The following is a 13,736-nucleotide window of genomic DNA, read 5'->3' as shown; positions in this document are numbered from 1 at the left end:
TTATAGAGACCAAGATGGCGGCATAGGTAAACATCGGAGACTGCTGCCGCAAACAACCACTTCAAAAATACAACTAAAAGACGGAACGGACATCACCCAGAACCACAGGAAGGCTGGCTGAGGAGAGACTCTTCAACTAGAAGGAAAAATAACAGCACACCGAGGCTCAGAGGAGGCGCAGTGTGGAAAATACTCAGGTGCGGAGGTGCGCGCGCAAAGCGGGCTGGTGGCTGAGAGCGCGGTTGTCGTTTTCGGTCAGGGGGGAGTCTCAGACTCTGAGCTCCAGATACGGGCGAATCGCTGGGGACTCGGACCCAAACGGGAGAAGCGGGAGTGTCTGGCATCAGTTGGAAGGCAGCTTTCCCTCCGAGGTTTGCAGCGGTTCCTGGGGTTCTGAGAAGCAGAGCCTCTGGGAACGGGACTGAGAGGGGCCATAACCGCTCCCTCCGCCCGCCCTGTTGAGCCCGCCCCGCCCAAGCCCTGCGCAGAGCCATTTGCCAGATCGCCTCAGGCAAAGGCTAGATTAGCACCTCCCCAGAGGACAGAAGTTTTCCGCGGCAGACACAGCTGATTCACACAGCCAGTCGGCCTGGTGGTCAAATCCCTCTAGTATTAACTACAACAATCAAGGCTCAACTAGAACAAGACTGCGCACAAAGACCACTAGGGGGTGCACCAAGAAAGCATAAAAAATGCGGAGACAAAAAAACATGACAGAAATGGAGGATATAGAGCTAAAAATCGCAATTTTGAGGGCTTGCAAAAATGTGCTAGAAGCTGTCAATAAACTTGAGGAGAGAGTCACGAAAACTAATGAGACCCTCGATGCTATGATAAAGAACCAACTAGAAATTAAGCATACACGGACTGAAATAAAGAATATTATACAGACACCCAATAGCAGACCAGAGGAGCGCAAGAATCAAGTCAAAGATTTGAAATGCGAAGAAGCAAAAAACACCCAACCGGAAAAGCAAAATGAAAAAAGAATCCGAAAATATGAAGATAGTGTAAGGAGCCTCTGGGACAGCTTCAAGCGTACCAACATCAGAATCATTGGGGTGCCAGAAGATGAGAGACAGCAAGATATTGAAAACCTATTTGAAGAAATAATGGCAGAAAACTTCCCCCACCTGGTGAAAGAAATGGACTTACAGGTCCAAGAAGCGCAGAGAACCCCAAACAAAAGGAATCCAAAGAGGACCACACCAAGACACATCATAATTAAGAGCAAAAGACCAAAAGACAAAGAGAGAATCTTAAAAGCAGCAAGAGAAAAACAGTTAATTACCTACAAGAGAGTACCCATCAGCTGATTTGCTGATTTCTCAACAGAAACTTGGCAGGCCAGAAGGGAATGGCAAAAAATATTCAAAGTGCTGAATACCAAGAACCTACAACCAAGAATACTTTATCCAGCAAAGCTATCATTCAGAATTGAAGGTCAGATAGCTTCACAGATAAGAAAAAGCTAAAGGAGTTCATCACCACCAAACCAGTATTATATCAGCTGCTGAAAGGTATTCTTTAAGAAGAGGAAGAAGAAGAAAAAGGTAAAGATAAAAATTATGAACAACAAATACATATCTATCAAGTGAATCTAATAGAAAGGGAGTGGACTGACAATTCTCGGGGGGAAAGGGGTGTAGGGGTGCAGGAAGAGACTGGACAAAAATCTTATACCTATGGATGAGGACAGTGGGGGGGTAAGGGCAGAGGGTGGAGTGGGAACCAGGTGGAGGGGAGCAATGGGGGGAAAAAAGAGGAACAACTGTAATAATCTGAACAATAAAGATTTTAAAAAAAAATTAAGTCAACTGGGTCACCTTTCCTGCAGTTAAAAGGAATTGGATATATGCATTTTTTTGGATTGAAAGGGCTCAAACTAAAGTAATAATGTATAAGAAAAATGATTGATATCAATATAATTAGTTTAATATAGTGTTAAAAAGACAAAAGTTAATTTAAACTCTATTACTGTAGACAGTTTAAGCAAAATATTAAAGCATTCCCAGGAAATAAGATTGAATCAGTATAAGAATTTAAAAACTATATCCATGGAGCATTTGAAAGTCTTTTCTATGTAATGGCTGTGAGTTTATTACAATCGAATGAACCATTTATCTCATGGTTGGTATTCTTGATATCGGCAGCTAAAGAAATGACCATTGTGTTTCTCATGGGAATTTTACTCAAAATGATGCATTACATATAATGAAGTAATGAAGTCAACTATAAATTCTTTTTATAAATACAAATGTATTTTATACATTATATATTTTATAAATATGTATTTTATAAATTATCGTCATCCTAAAACCCTAACTTATATTTTAATACTTCTAACAGTCTGACGCCTATGATCAGAGAATTTTAATTTGAACTCTAAGTTATGACATGACAAAGTCTGAAAATGTTGTATTGATTTTGAAAATCTTCAAATGTTTCCCAGTTCTAAATATGAAACAATATTGAATAAAGGTATAAATTTTAAAAAACAGATTCTGAATTTCTTTAATGAGCTGTTTATTATTCTCCTAAAAGTCAAAAGTTGTAAAATACAAGGCTAAACTAATATTCTAAAAGTAACATGAAACCTATATGTTCATGTTGACCAATGTCATCCCAATAAAATTTAATAAAAGAAAATAAAAGTAATATGAATTCTAAAGATAACTCTAACTGCTGTCTATGCAAATAATTGAGCTTCTAAAATTTAGATATTAGAATTTTAGATTTCATTATTACTTCTTTCATCTATTCACTCACTTAACTATTTAGAAAATATTTGTTGGATGCTTCCTGTATGTCAGGGTTCTATGTACTGTAGACTTAATAGTCAACAAGATAGACGTCCTTCATCAGATGGAGCTTATACTCTCGTAGGTCCAGGAGAGAAGATGAATTATAAATAACAAACAACTCAACAAGAAAAATATCACAATACAAAGTGCTATGTTAGAGCATTAAATAGTGATGACTGGGTGGCTACTTTAGAGCAGGTGGTCAAGGAAGGGTTCTCTGAGGTAAGCATGTCAAACTTGCGGTCCATGGGCCGCATGTGGCCCACAACGAATATTTTTACAGCCTAGCCAATATAACGGTATGTAAGAAACATTTTAATAAAAATTTCATAACTTAATTTTTACAATATCCTGTTATACACAATAATTAATAACGAACTACAATGTTCACTAATGACTAATGACTATAATTGTGTTGTATTCATTTCCCTTACACATCTTGGGCGCAGGTGCACCATTTCTCTCCACTAATACTAGCAGCGAATATTTTAGCAGCCAATTGTTACATCATTAGCCTTGTACTGAATTGTTTGGTGTGCGCAACAGGAAATGTTTCGCTTTCAGAGAACAAGAAAAATAGGTTTATTTGCGTTAAGCTTATTAATTTGTGCAGTTATTCAGTGTCTGGTAAGTAAATGTTCAAGAAAAAATATTAATTTTTATTAAAATGTTCTATGATTTTATGTTGACGATTACTCATTTAAGCCCTTTGTATTCAGCATGTCTCTATCGAAATAAACCTGTTTCTATGAAAATTGAAGCGTTTGGTTTTTTGGGGCCCACATAAACTTAAACCTTATTTGGCCCATGTTAGCCTCTGAATTTGACATGCTTGCTCTGAGGTTATGTGAAGGGCAAGAAGCTGGCCACAGAACCGTTATTTCAGGCCAAAGAAACAGCTATGGCAAAGTTGGAAGATGGGAAAAAACTTGGTAAGTTTTAAGTAAAGTAAAAAGGCCAGGAATAAGATCAGTATGAAATGAGGCCAGGGAAGTAGAGCAGAATCTTGTTATACAGGGTTTTATATTCCAGAATAAGGACCTTGGATTTTTTTTAAAATTGTGGTAAAATACATATAAGATTTACCATTTTAACCACTTCAAAGTATATAATTCAGTTACACTAAGTACCTTCACAATGTTATTACTTCAATGTGTTACTATCGCCACTATTTCTAGTACTTTCTCATCACTTCAAATGAAAATTCCATACCCATTTACAGTTATTTTCTATTCCGCTTCCCCCTAGTTCTTGGCAACCACTAATCTGCCTTCTATCTCTACAGACTTATTAATTTTGGATATTTCATACAGGTGGAATTGTGCAATATGTATCTGATTTCTTTCATTCAGCATAATGTATTCAAGGTTCATCATGTTATAGCACATATCAGTACTTTCTTTTCATGGTTGAATAATATTCCTGCCTAGCTGGTTTGACTCTATGGATAGAGCATCGGCCTGCGGACCAAAGGGTCCTGGGTTCGATTCCAGTCAAGGGCATGCACCTTGGCTGCAGGCTCCCCCCTGGTCCCAGCCCTATGGCCTGGGCAGGAGGCAACCAATTGATGTATTTCTCTCATACCAATATTTCTCTGTCTTTCCCTCTCTCTTCCATTCTCTCTAAAAATCAATGGAAAAATATCCTCGGGTGAGGATTAAAATATATATATTATATTCCTTGTATGGATACACCACATTGTGTTTATCCATTCAACTACTGATGGACACTTGGGTTGTTTCCACTTGGCGGCTATAGTGAAGAGCTGCTATGAACATTTGTGCACAATTTTTGTTTGAACACCTGTTTTCAATTATTTTCTGTACGTACCTAGGAGTGAAATTACTGAGTTATAAATAGTTCTATGTTTAACTTATTGAGAATCTGCCAAACTGTTTTGTGCAGCATCTATACCATTTCAGTCTCCCACCAGCAATGTATGAAGGTTCCAATTTCTCCACCCGCTTGCTAATACTTGCTATTTTCTGTTTTGGTTTTTGTTTGTTTTTATTATGGCCATTCACTCATTACAGTATGAAGTGGTATCTCACTGTGGTTTTGATTTACATTTCCCAAGTAGCCTGGGTTTTATTCTGAATCTTTTGGGAAGCCATTAGAAGGGTTAAGTAGGGGAGTAATATAATCTGATGGATGTTTTAAACCATAACTTAAATCCATTCTGTGGAGAAGGGATTGTGGGAGGGTCAAGAATTTAAATTGGGAAACCAGTTGGGAAGTCATAGCAACAGACCAGGTGAGAGATGATGATGGCTTGTGCTAAGGCAGTGATTAAAAAAGAGGCCTAGAAATCAATAGATTTCAGAATATATTTTAGAAACAGAGTTGAGATGATTAGCTAATAGATTAAATGAAAAGAGGGAGAGAAAGAGATAAAATAATCATATATTTCTGGTTTGAGCTATTGTATGATACTGAGAGGAAGGGCAGGAGAAAAAAAAGAGTTCTGTTTTGGCCAAGCTTAAGAAGCCTCTTAAAAACCTCTAAGTGGAAAAAACAAGTAAGTCATTAGATATTTGAGTCTGGAGTTTGGGTAATAAGTTATTTCTGGAGATATGGATTTGAAAATCTGACACATACTATTTAAAACTACATGAACTTTACTAAAAATTAGTTTGTGAGTAGAAAAGAGAAAGGAGCCCTACAATAAATCATGAGTTACATTTAAGTTTCTGGGTCATCTTGCTCCTCTCTATCCTGTTCTTTCATTCCACATTTCACATCCTGGGTTATAATTCTGTTTTCCTTTTCAGAATCTATTTCCCACACTCTGGCTCTGGTCTGGCTCTCCAATCCCACTTACCTTAGATGTGGTGAATTTAGCTGCTAATCTAAGAATCTATTTTAGAGTTGGACAGACTTGTGTTTAATTTCCATCTCTGAACCCTCTATCTGACTTTGGGGATTTTACTTAATTTTCTCAGGCTTCAGTTTTCTCAAGTGTGAAAAGGTTGTATATGTTGTAAAGAAATTAGTAAGATCACATATAAGGTCCCTGGCATAGCATTGGCACAAAATAAAGGCTTAATACAAAGAACAATATTGTTATTGTTAATATTACTTTGCTATTAACCACTGCAATATGCTGGTCCAATCATTTTCTACCACTATAGAATACAGGAGTGGGCCAATGTAAAATGGTCCACAGATCAATAATAAATTATTAGCCAACAGCAACTACTGAATTTATTACATGGAGAGTGAGACAGGCTAACCAGGAAGAGCCATAGTGAACCAGTTGAGAAATTTAGACATCTAGAATTCAGCAACAACTGGGGTACTGTATGACCCAAGGATTCAGAATAATAAAGTGAAATACTTGTAATTGTGATATCATTTCTTAGTATTAACTCACCTAAGTTCAGCTGTGAGATCCTTTATAGTGGTGTATTTTTCCTCCAATGATAATTGAGCCTTCTGCAGCACGTCTCTCAATTCCTGGAGTTGTCTTAAAGTACTTTTTAATTCTCCGTGAGCATTTTGCAGTTCAGTCTCTAGTACTTCCCGTTTCTGCAAGGTTTCTGTTAGTTCAGTTTCAGTGTGGTGCTGTAACTTTTCTAACTCCTTCACTGTTAAAACAAGAGAATATTTTTAGAACTACATATAAACCATTTATTATTAAGAACTTTGTAAATAATTGTAATTAAGAATATTCAATTTTATTCATCTACCAGAGATAAGATATTGACTACACATTATCCCTTTCAACCCTATCATCCCAAATTCTTAACTTTAGTCTACTTCTTTAAATATAAATATGCAGCCCTGACTGGTTTGGCTCAGTGGATAGAGCGCCAGCCTGCAGACTGAAGGGTCCCGGGTTCGATTCCGGTTGCGGGCACATCCCCACTGGGAGGTGTGCAGGAGGCAGCTGATCGATGTTTCTCTCTCATCGATGTTTCTAACTCTCTATCTCTCTCCATTCCTCTCTGTAAAAAATCCATAAAATGTATTAAATAAATAAATAAATAAATAAATAAATATAAATAAATATGCAGGCAGCTAAGCTCAGCTAACTTGTTGCTTACCAGCATTTGTTTTCTTATCTAGTTCTATCCTTGTCTGTTCTAAGATCATGTCTAACTGAGAGAGATGCATTGCTTTATTTTCTCCATCTCGTTTTAGGTGCATTATTTCTTTTTCCATTGTAGACAGCTCTTCTTTGTACTGATCCATCTCAAGTTTTACTTGCCTAATTAAAAACAAACAATAAAACAAATGATAATTTGGAAATTTAAAAACCAACTGACTTGTCTCTGACTAAACAAAAACTGCAAGTTATACGAGGGCAAATATCAGCAAAATGTCTAGGCAGAATCTTAAATCAACTATGATATTGTTTAAAATGCTCCAACTAAATACAACTGTACCACCTAGTAATATTTAACAAGGCTAGCATTCTTTTCAATTTAACTACAGTTAATTTTTATAAAGCTTTATATGGATTGAGAATATCCATGGAGAGGTGCCTCATTCATCTGTAATTTCTATTATCTGCAACATAGAAAATAAAGAAGTCAACCATCAAAATATTCACCATAAGACTATACTACACATAGGAGACAAATTAGTCATTTTTACTCAGACATTTCTTGATAATGTTATCTTTTTAACTTTATTTTTTTTAAATGTTTTATTGATTTTTTACAGAGAGGAAGGGAGGATAGAGAGTTAGAAACATCGATGAGAGAGAAACATCGATCAGCTGCCTCCTGCACACCTCCCACTGGGGATGTGCCCGCAACCAAGGTACATGCCCTTGACCGGAATCGAACCTGGGACCCTTCAGTCCACAGGCCGACGCTCTGTCCACTGAGCCAAACCGGTCAGGGCTCTTTTTAACTTTAAAAGGGACTAAAAATTCTTAAGCTAGTGCAACTTCCTTGCTTTACAGATGATTGAAAATAGAAGATTAAGTGAATTAATTGTCTAGGATAGCAATTTTCAACCTTTTTAAAAATCTCCTGACACACATAAACTAATTACTAAAATCTACAGCACAACAATAATATATTTTTTGCCAATCTGTCAAAAAAATAGGCATAATTTTTATTCACTCACATGGGCAGGTATTGTTGTGTTGGCTGTTGTTATTTTTTTATTTGATAATCTAAAGCAGTGGTTCTCAACCTTCATAATGCCGTGACCCTTTAATACAGTTCCTCATGTTGTGGTGACCCCCAACCATAAAATTATTTTTGTTGCTACCTCATAACTGTAATTTTGCTACTGTTATGAATCGTAATGTAAATATCTGATATGCAGGATGTATTTTCATTGTTACAAATTGAACATAATTAAAGCATAGTGATTAATTACAAAAACAATATGTAATTATATATGTGTTTTCCAATGGTCTTAGGCGATCCCTGTGAAAGGGTTGTTTGACCCCCAAAGGGGTCGCGACCCACAGGTTGAGAACCGCTGATCTAAGGGAAAAGAGGTCAGTGCCCCTGACTAAATAGGCAGGTATTGCATGTTTTAAAAATTATTATGACACACTGGTTAAAAATCACTGGCCTAGGATAATACAAATAGTTATTAATAGTGAAAGTTTACTAACTTTCAGGTGGTCCTGGGCTTAATTTCACTACAGAAGTTCGAAGTTTGGCTACCTATCAGCTAATAAACATAGTGAGAGGAAGTTTTAAATCAATTTGCTGTTAATTCCAAAGTGATATTTACTATTTAAACAATTGTTAGTGTCATCCACAATAGTGGGCAGAGCTGATGTTCCTTTGCATCAGCATTTTTTTATTGTAGTTCTTTTGGTCTTTGACATTTCATAAGCTGAGTTTGCAAGTTGGAGCATTTGTTTTCTAAATGCAACATAGATGAAATTGTATTTGTTCAGGAGGTTTTTTTCAATGTCCATAAGTGAACTTGAGGAAAACTAAAACACTCCTGAAACAATTTGCATAATGATGTATGCATATGTTATGTCTATGTATAGAAAATGATCCATATCCTCAAATATGTCCATGGCCCAACAAAGTTAAGAACTATTAGATTAGACAAGTGCTGATGACCCTTTTACATGTCTAAAATCCTAGCTAAAGCTTGACTAATTCTTTTCTCATGTTAGAGTGGATTTAAAACATAATTTTAAAAAATAATCAAAAGAGGTTGGTATACAGTACTAAGAAGTAATAGCTTGTCAGCAAAGAAGTTGGGGAAAAGTTATTATTATTATTTATTTCTCCTCACCTGAAGATATTTTTCCATTGATTTTAGAGAAAGTGGAAAAAAGGGAGGAAGGGAGAGCGGTAAAGGGGTAAGGGGAGAGGAGAGAGGGAAAGAAGCAGAGAGTGAGAGAGGGAGATATATATATACACACACATACACACACATACAGAAAGAGAGAAAAACATCGATTGATTGCCTCCTGCACACGTCCCAACTGGGGCTGGGGATTGAACCTGCAGCCCAGGTATGTGCCCTTGGCTGGGAATCAAACAAGTGACCCTGCTGGATGACACTCTTACCACTTAGCTATACCAGCCAAGGCTTAAAAGATTTTTTATTGATTTTTTTAGAGAGAGAGGAAAGGAGAGGGACAGAGAAACACCAATGTTTGAGAGCGCAACATTGATCGGCTGCCTACTGCACGCCCCCGACTGGGGATAGAGCCTGCAACCTAGGCATGCACCCTGACCAGGAATTGAACAGGCAACTCTTCTGTGCATAGGACGACGCCCAACCAAATGAGCCACACCAACAGGGCAGGGAAAAATTATTTTTTAAAAATACAAGAACTCAAAAAGCACAGCTTTCTACAGATATTTGGTAAAAAATAAACAGAGTTCTATACTCCTTAAGGTTTCATAGGTTATCATGATATAACTAATGAATATAATGATAACCCTAGTCACCCAGAGAAGGTAAAAATGACAAAAAAATACACATTTTGGAAAATTTCTATAAAATTTTGTTTTGTTTTGTTTCAAAGTTTCAGTGTTTGATAAAGATAAATTTCACTCATTTCTCTATTTATGAGCAACTATACATTATTTCCTGATGCTATGTAAATGAGGCATTACTATAATATAATATTTAAAGGCTTAAGATTTTTAACTATTATATAAATAATCTAATACCAATATTTTCCCCATAACTTTAAAAATTTTTAACAGCCTTTAAGCCTACGAGTTTTTCCAAAAATACTTCACATTACAGGCATAGAGTTATTATGGACAATCAAGTCTGAGATTGGAAACAGGGCTAAAGGAAAAATTATGCAAAAATAAAACTAAACTTTTAGAATATAGCAGCTGAGATTCTCTGGCTTCTTCAAATGTAAAAAGATTTTTAAATGGCTATGGAGGCAGTCTGAGAAATCTAACAAGTGCTCCATGAACCTCAGCACTAAGACAGTAGGGTTAGGACATTTACATATAATAACAGAAGAACCTTCCAATGTGATGTAACAGAAAAAACTTAGTTTTAGAGCACAGCTAAATTATGCATCTCATACCCTAACTTCTTTGAGTTTCAGCTTCTTTTTTTCTTTTTTACTTAGATTCATAATTTCCAAAAGTTATTTAGAAATGTATCTTAAAAAAACAATCTTTATTGTTAAAATATTACAGATGCCTTCCCCCTCACCCCGAGTTATAGCTTTGGCTGGTGTGGCTCAGTTGGTTGGGTATCATCATGTGCACTGAAAGGTTGCAGGTTTGATTTCTGGTCAGGGCACATGCCTAGCTGCAGGCTCCATCCCTGCAAGGGGGTTATGCAGGAGGCAGCTCATCTATTTTTCACTCTCACATCGATGTTTCTCTCTCTCCCTATCCCTTTCTCTCTAAAAATCAATTAAAAATCAAAATAAATAGATAATTGGATAATAAAACCCAATAGGGCTGTTTTGAAGACTGAGTTAATGTGTTCACCTAGCACACTGCCCAACACAGAATATATTCAATAATTAAGTTTCTTTTCTTTTTATCTGAAAATATTTTATTGCTAAAACAGATCCAAGGAGATATATAACATACATATTTTAACTGTAATATCTTTTAGGAGAGAAAAATAATTTTATAAGTTGCAATTCCAGAAGTAAAAGAAGTATTAGTGAGAAGAGAGAAAACCCTGCTTCATGAAGAGATTTCTTGGAACTAGGGTGCATCTTTCTTATGAAGTTTAATTATCTAGTTTATAAGCTTCCTATTAGCATTTAGGACTTACTTTTCCTATGAATGTGCCTTTAGCTATAACCATAAATAGTTTTTGTCTAGAAGTCAAATTATAGGGGTGAGAAAAGAAACAATTACTTCAATTTTCTCAGTGAAACAGAAAGTAACATTGGGGAGGCTTTGTAGGGATTTTGAAAGAAAAGGCAAAGGTACAGAAAAGTATTGCCAGATAGCATTAAGGCAGTGGTTCTCAACCTGTGGGTCGCGACCCCTTTGGCGGTTGAACGACCTTTTCACAGGGGTTGCCTAAGACCATCCTGCATATCAACTATTTACATTACTATTCATAACAGTAGCAACATTACAGTTATGAAATAGCAACGAAAGTAATTTTATGGTTGGGTCACAACATGAGGAACTGTATTTAAAGGGCCAGAAGGTTGAGAACCACTGCTAAGGGAACACTTGAGGTTTAAAGTTATAATTTTAAAGTAAGATTGGTCAGTGTGGTTATTTTCTCAAGGCTCTGTAAAGATGCAAACATGGAGTAGTCTGAGTTGGTTTTAGGCTGTGTACCACAAAGTAAGAGAGAGGTAAGGGAATTGTGGTTATATGCAAATCAGTTATTTTAATGACTAACAAGAATTTAAGCTGGGTAAAGAGAGAAGAGAGAACATTAGGGAATGAGACAGTGATGGGACTGATGGATTAGGGTTCCTGATAAGACCAAAGAATTATTGAATTTGGGGTATTAAAAGAGAATGAGCCCTAACCGGTTTGGCTCAGTGGATAGAGCGTCATCCTGCAGACTCAAGGGTCTCAGGTTCGATTCCGGTCAAGGGCATGTACCTTGGTTGCAGGCACATCCCCAGTAGGAGGTGTGCAGGAGGTGGCTGATCGATGTTTCTCTCTCATTGATGTTTCTAACTCTCTATCCCTCTCCCTTCCTCTCTGTAAAAAATCAATAAAATATATATTTAAAAGAAAAAGAAAGAGAATGAGGAGTCCTAGCCAGTTTTGCTCAGTGGATAGAGCGTCAGTCAGCCTGCAGACCAAAGGGTCCCAGGTTCAATTCCAATCAAGGGCATGTACCTCAGTTGCAGGCTCCTCCCTGGCCACGGGCTCATGCAAGAGGCAACCAATTGATGTGTTTCTCTCACATTAATATTTCTCTGTGTCTTTCCCTCTCTCTTCTACTCTCTCTAAAAATCAATGGAAAAATATCCTCATGTGAGGATTTAAAAAAAGAGAGAAAATGAGGATAATATGGGGTAGATACATAATATTCAGATTATGTTGAAATACTAATGACAAGATCAAGGATGAATCATGTGAGTGGTTGAGGTATGAGAGAGATCAGGATCATTAGAGGAGAACTTTTTAAAATGAGGCTAAGGTGCCCTAACCAGTTTGGCTCAGTGGATAGAGCGTTGGCCTATGGACTGAAGGGTCCCAGGTTTGATTCCGGTCAAGGGCATGTACCTTGGTTGCGGGCACATCCCCAGTAGGGGGTGTGCAGGAGGTGGCTGATCGATGTTTCTCTCTCATTGATGTTTCTAACTCTCTATCCCTCTCCCTTCCTCTCTGTAAAAAATCAATAAAATATATTTAAAAAAATAAAAATAAATAAAATGAGGCTAAGATATCAGAGAATCAGCTAGATAGATATACTATATTGAAATCTCCAAGAATAATGACAGCAGTGATTAATCTTTGTGAGGAATTTTAGAGAGCAACAGTAAGTCGGGTGGCCTGTAGGTGTCAGCAGCAGTGAGGGATGATATGATCTGATGTCATGAAGTTTGTGAACTATGGTATACTATTACACATCTTGATCCTATGGTACAAGAACTGTGGGGAAAATTTTTTACTTTAGAGGGCTGCAGGGAAAGAAGTAATATCCTCGGGAGAATCAGATTTCTATTACAAGAAGAGGAAAGAAGTTGAGGATATAGATGTGTCACAGGATGGATTGGGAATTCCAGAGGACACAATGGAAGTCTTTCAGAAAGTGGAATGAAGTGGGAGAAGGGAAGAGAATACATGGAGATGTTACTATGGGAGATAAGGGTTGAGCTGAAAATCTATAGCTTCTAGTGGTGTTTTGCATAACCAAGGACAAAGTTATAATGTGATTAATCTTTGAGGAATTAAGGTACACACTGGTGGTGTGGCTGTGTTAGTGGACAGACACCTGTCAATAGAAGAAAGACAGTCTGAAGAACTGTGGTCCTAGTTTGAAAAATAGGATACCCGCTTGACCCTGTTGAGAGAGTTGAGGACATCTGGGGAAGCAAGTTGCTACTCAAGGCACAAAGGCCCTTTCTTTACTCCTGTCAGTAGGGGAGAAGAAGCCTGGTGACCTGTGGTTTTAGTTCAAGTGCATAATTAACTCTCACCTCCTATTGGTAGAATGGTGGGCTAATTATGAGTATATTATTAATTAAGCCAACTCTTGTTGACAAAGTAGAAGAGGTCTGGGGAGGCTGGGTATAGCTTTCAGCTCATGGGTGCATTTCTTTACTAACTGATGCCTAGGCCCAGCCTAGCCAAATTAAATTAGAACCTTAGAGGTGGGACCTAGGCATCAGTACTTTGTAAAGCTCCTCAGGTCATTTTATTTATTTTATATCTTTAATATATTTTATTGGTTTCAGAGAAGAAGGGAGAGGGAGAGAGAGATAGAAACATAAATGATGAGAATCATTGATCAGCTTCCTCCTGCATGCCCCCAGTGGTGAAGCCCACAACAACCCAGGCCTGTGCCCTGACTGGGAATCGA

The 13,736-nt window shown here is 37.2% G+C and overlaps 1 protein-coding gene across 1 annotated transcript in view; it reads right to left on the bottom strand.

The window, feature by feature from the left end:
• Nucleotides 1-13,736, bottom strand: part of CCDC18 (coiled-coil domain containing 18) — a 153,774-nt gene that overhangs the window by 63,250 nt on the left and 76,788 nt on the right. Inside the window, exons 21-22 of the mRNA XM_014550012.1 lie at nucleotides 6,851-7,014; nucleotides 6,178-6,391 (exon numbers count right to left, since the gene is read on the bottom strand). Of these exons, the coding sequence (XP_014405498.1) occupies nucleotides 6,178-6,391; nucleotides 6,851-7,014 (378 nt within the window). The remainder of the gene's footprint in view (nucleotides 1-6,177; nucleotides 6,392-6,850; nucleotides 7,015-13,736) is intronic.

The sequence above is a fragment of the Myotis brandtii genome, unplaced genomic scaffold, assembly GCF_000412655.1.
Source record: "Myotis brandtii unplaced genomic scaffold, ASM41265v1 scaffold58, whole genome shotgun sequence".
NCBI classification, from domain to species: Eukaryota; Metazoa; Chordata; class Mammalia; order Chiroptera; family Vespertilionidae; genus Myotis; species Myotis brandtii.
This window is presented reverse-complemented; position numbering and strand designations above follow the sequence as displayed.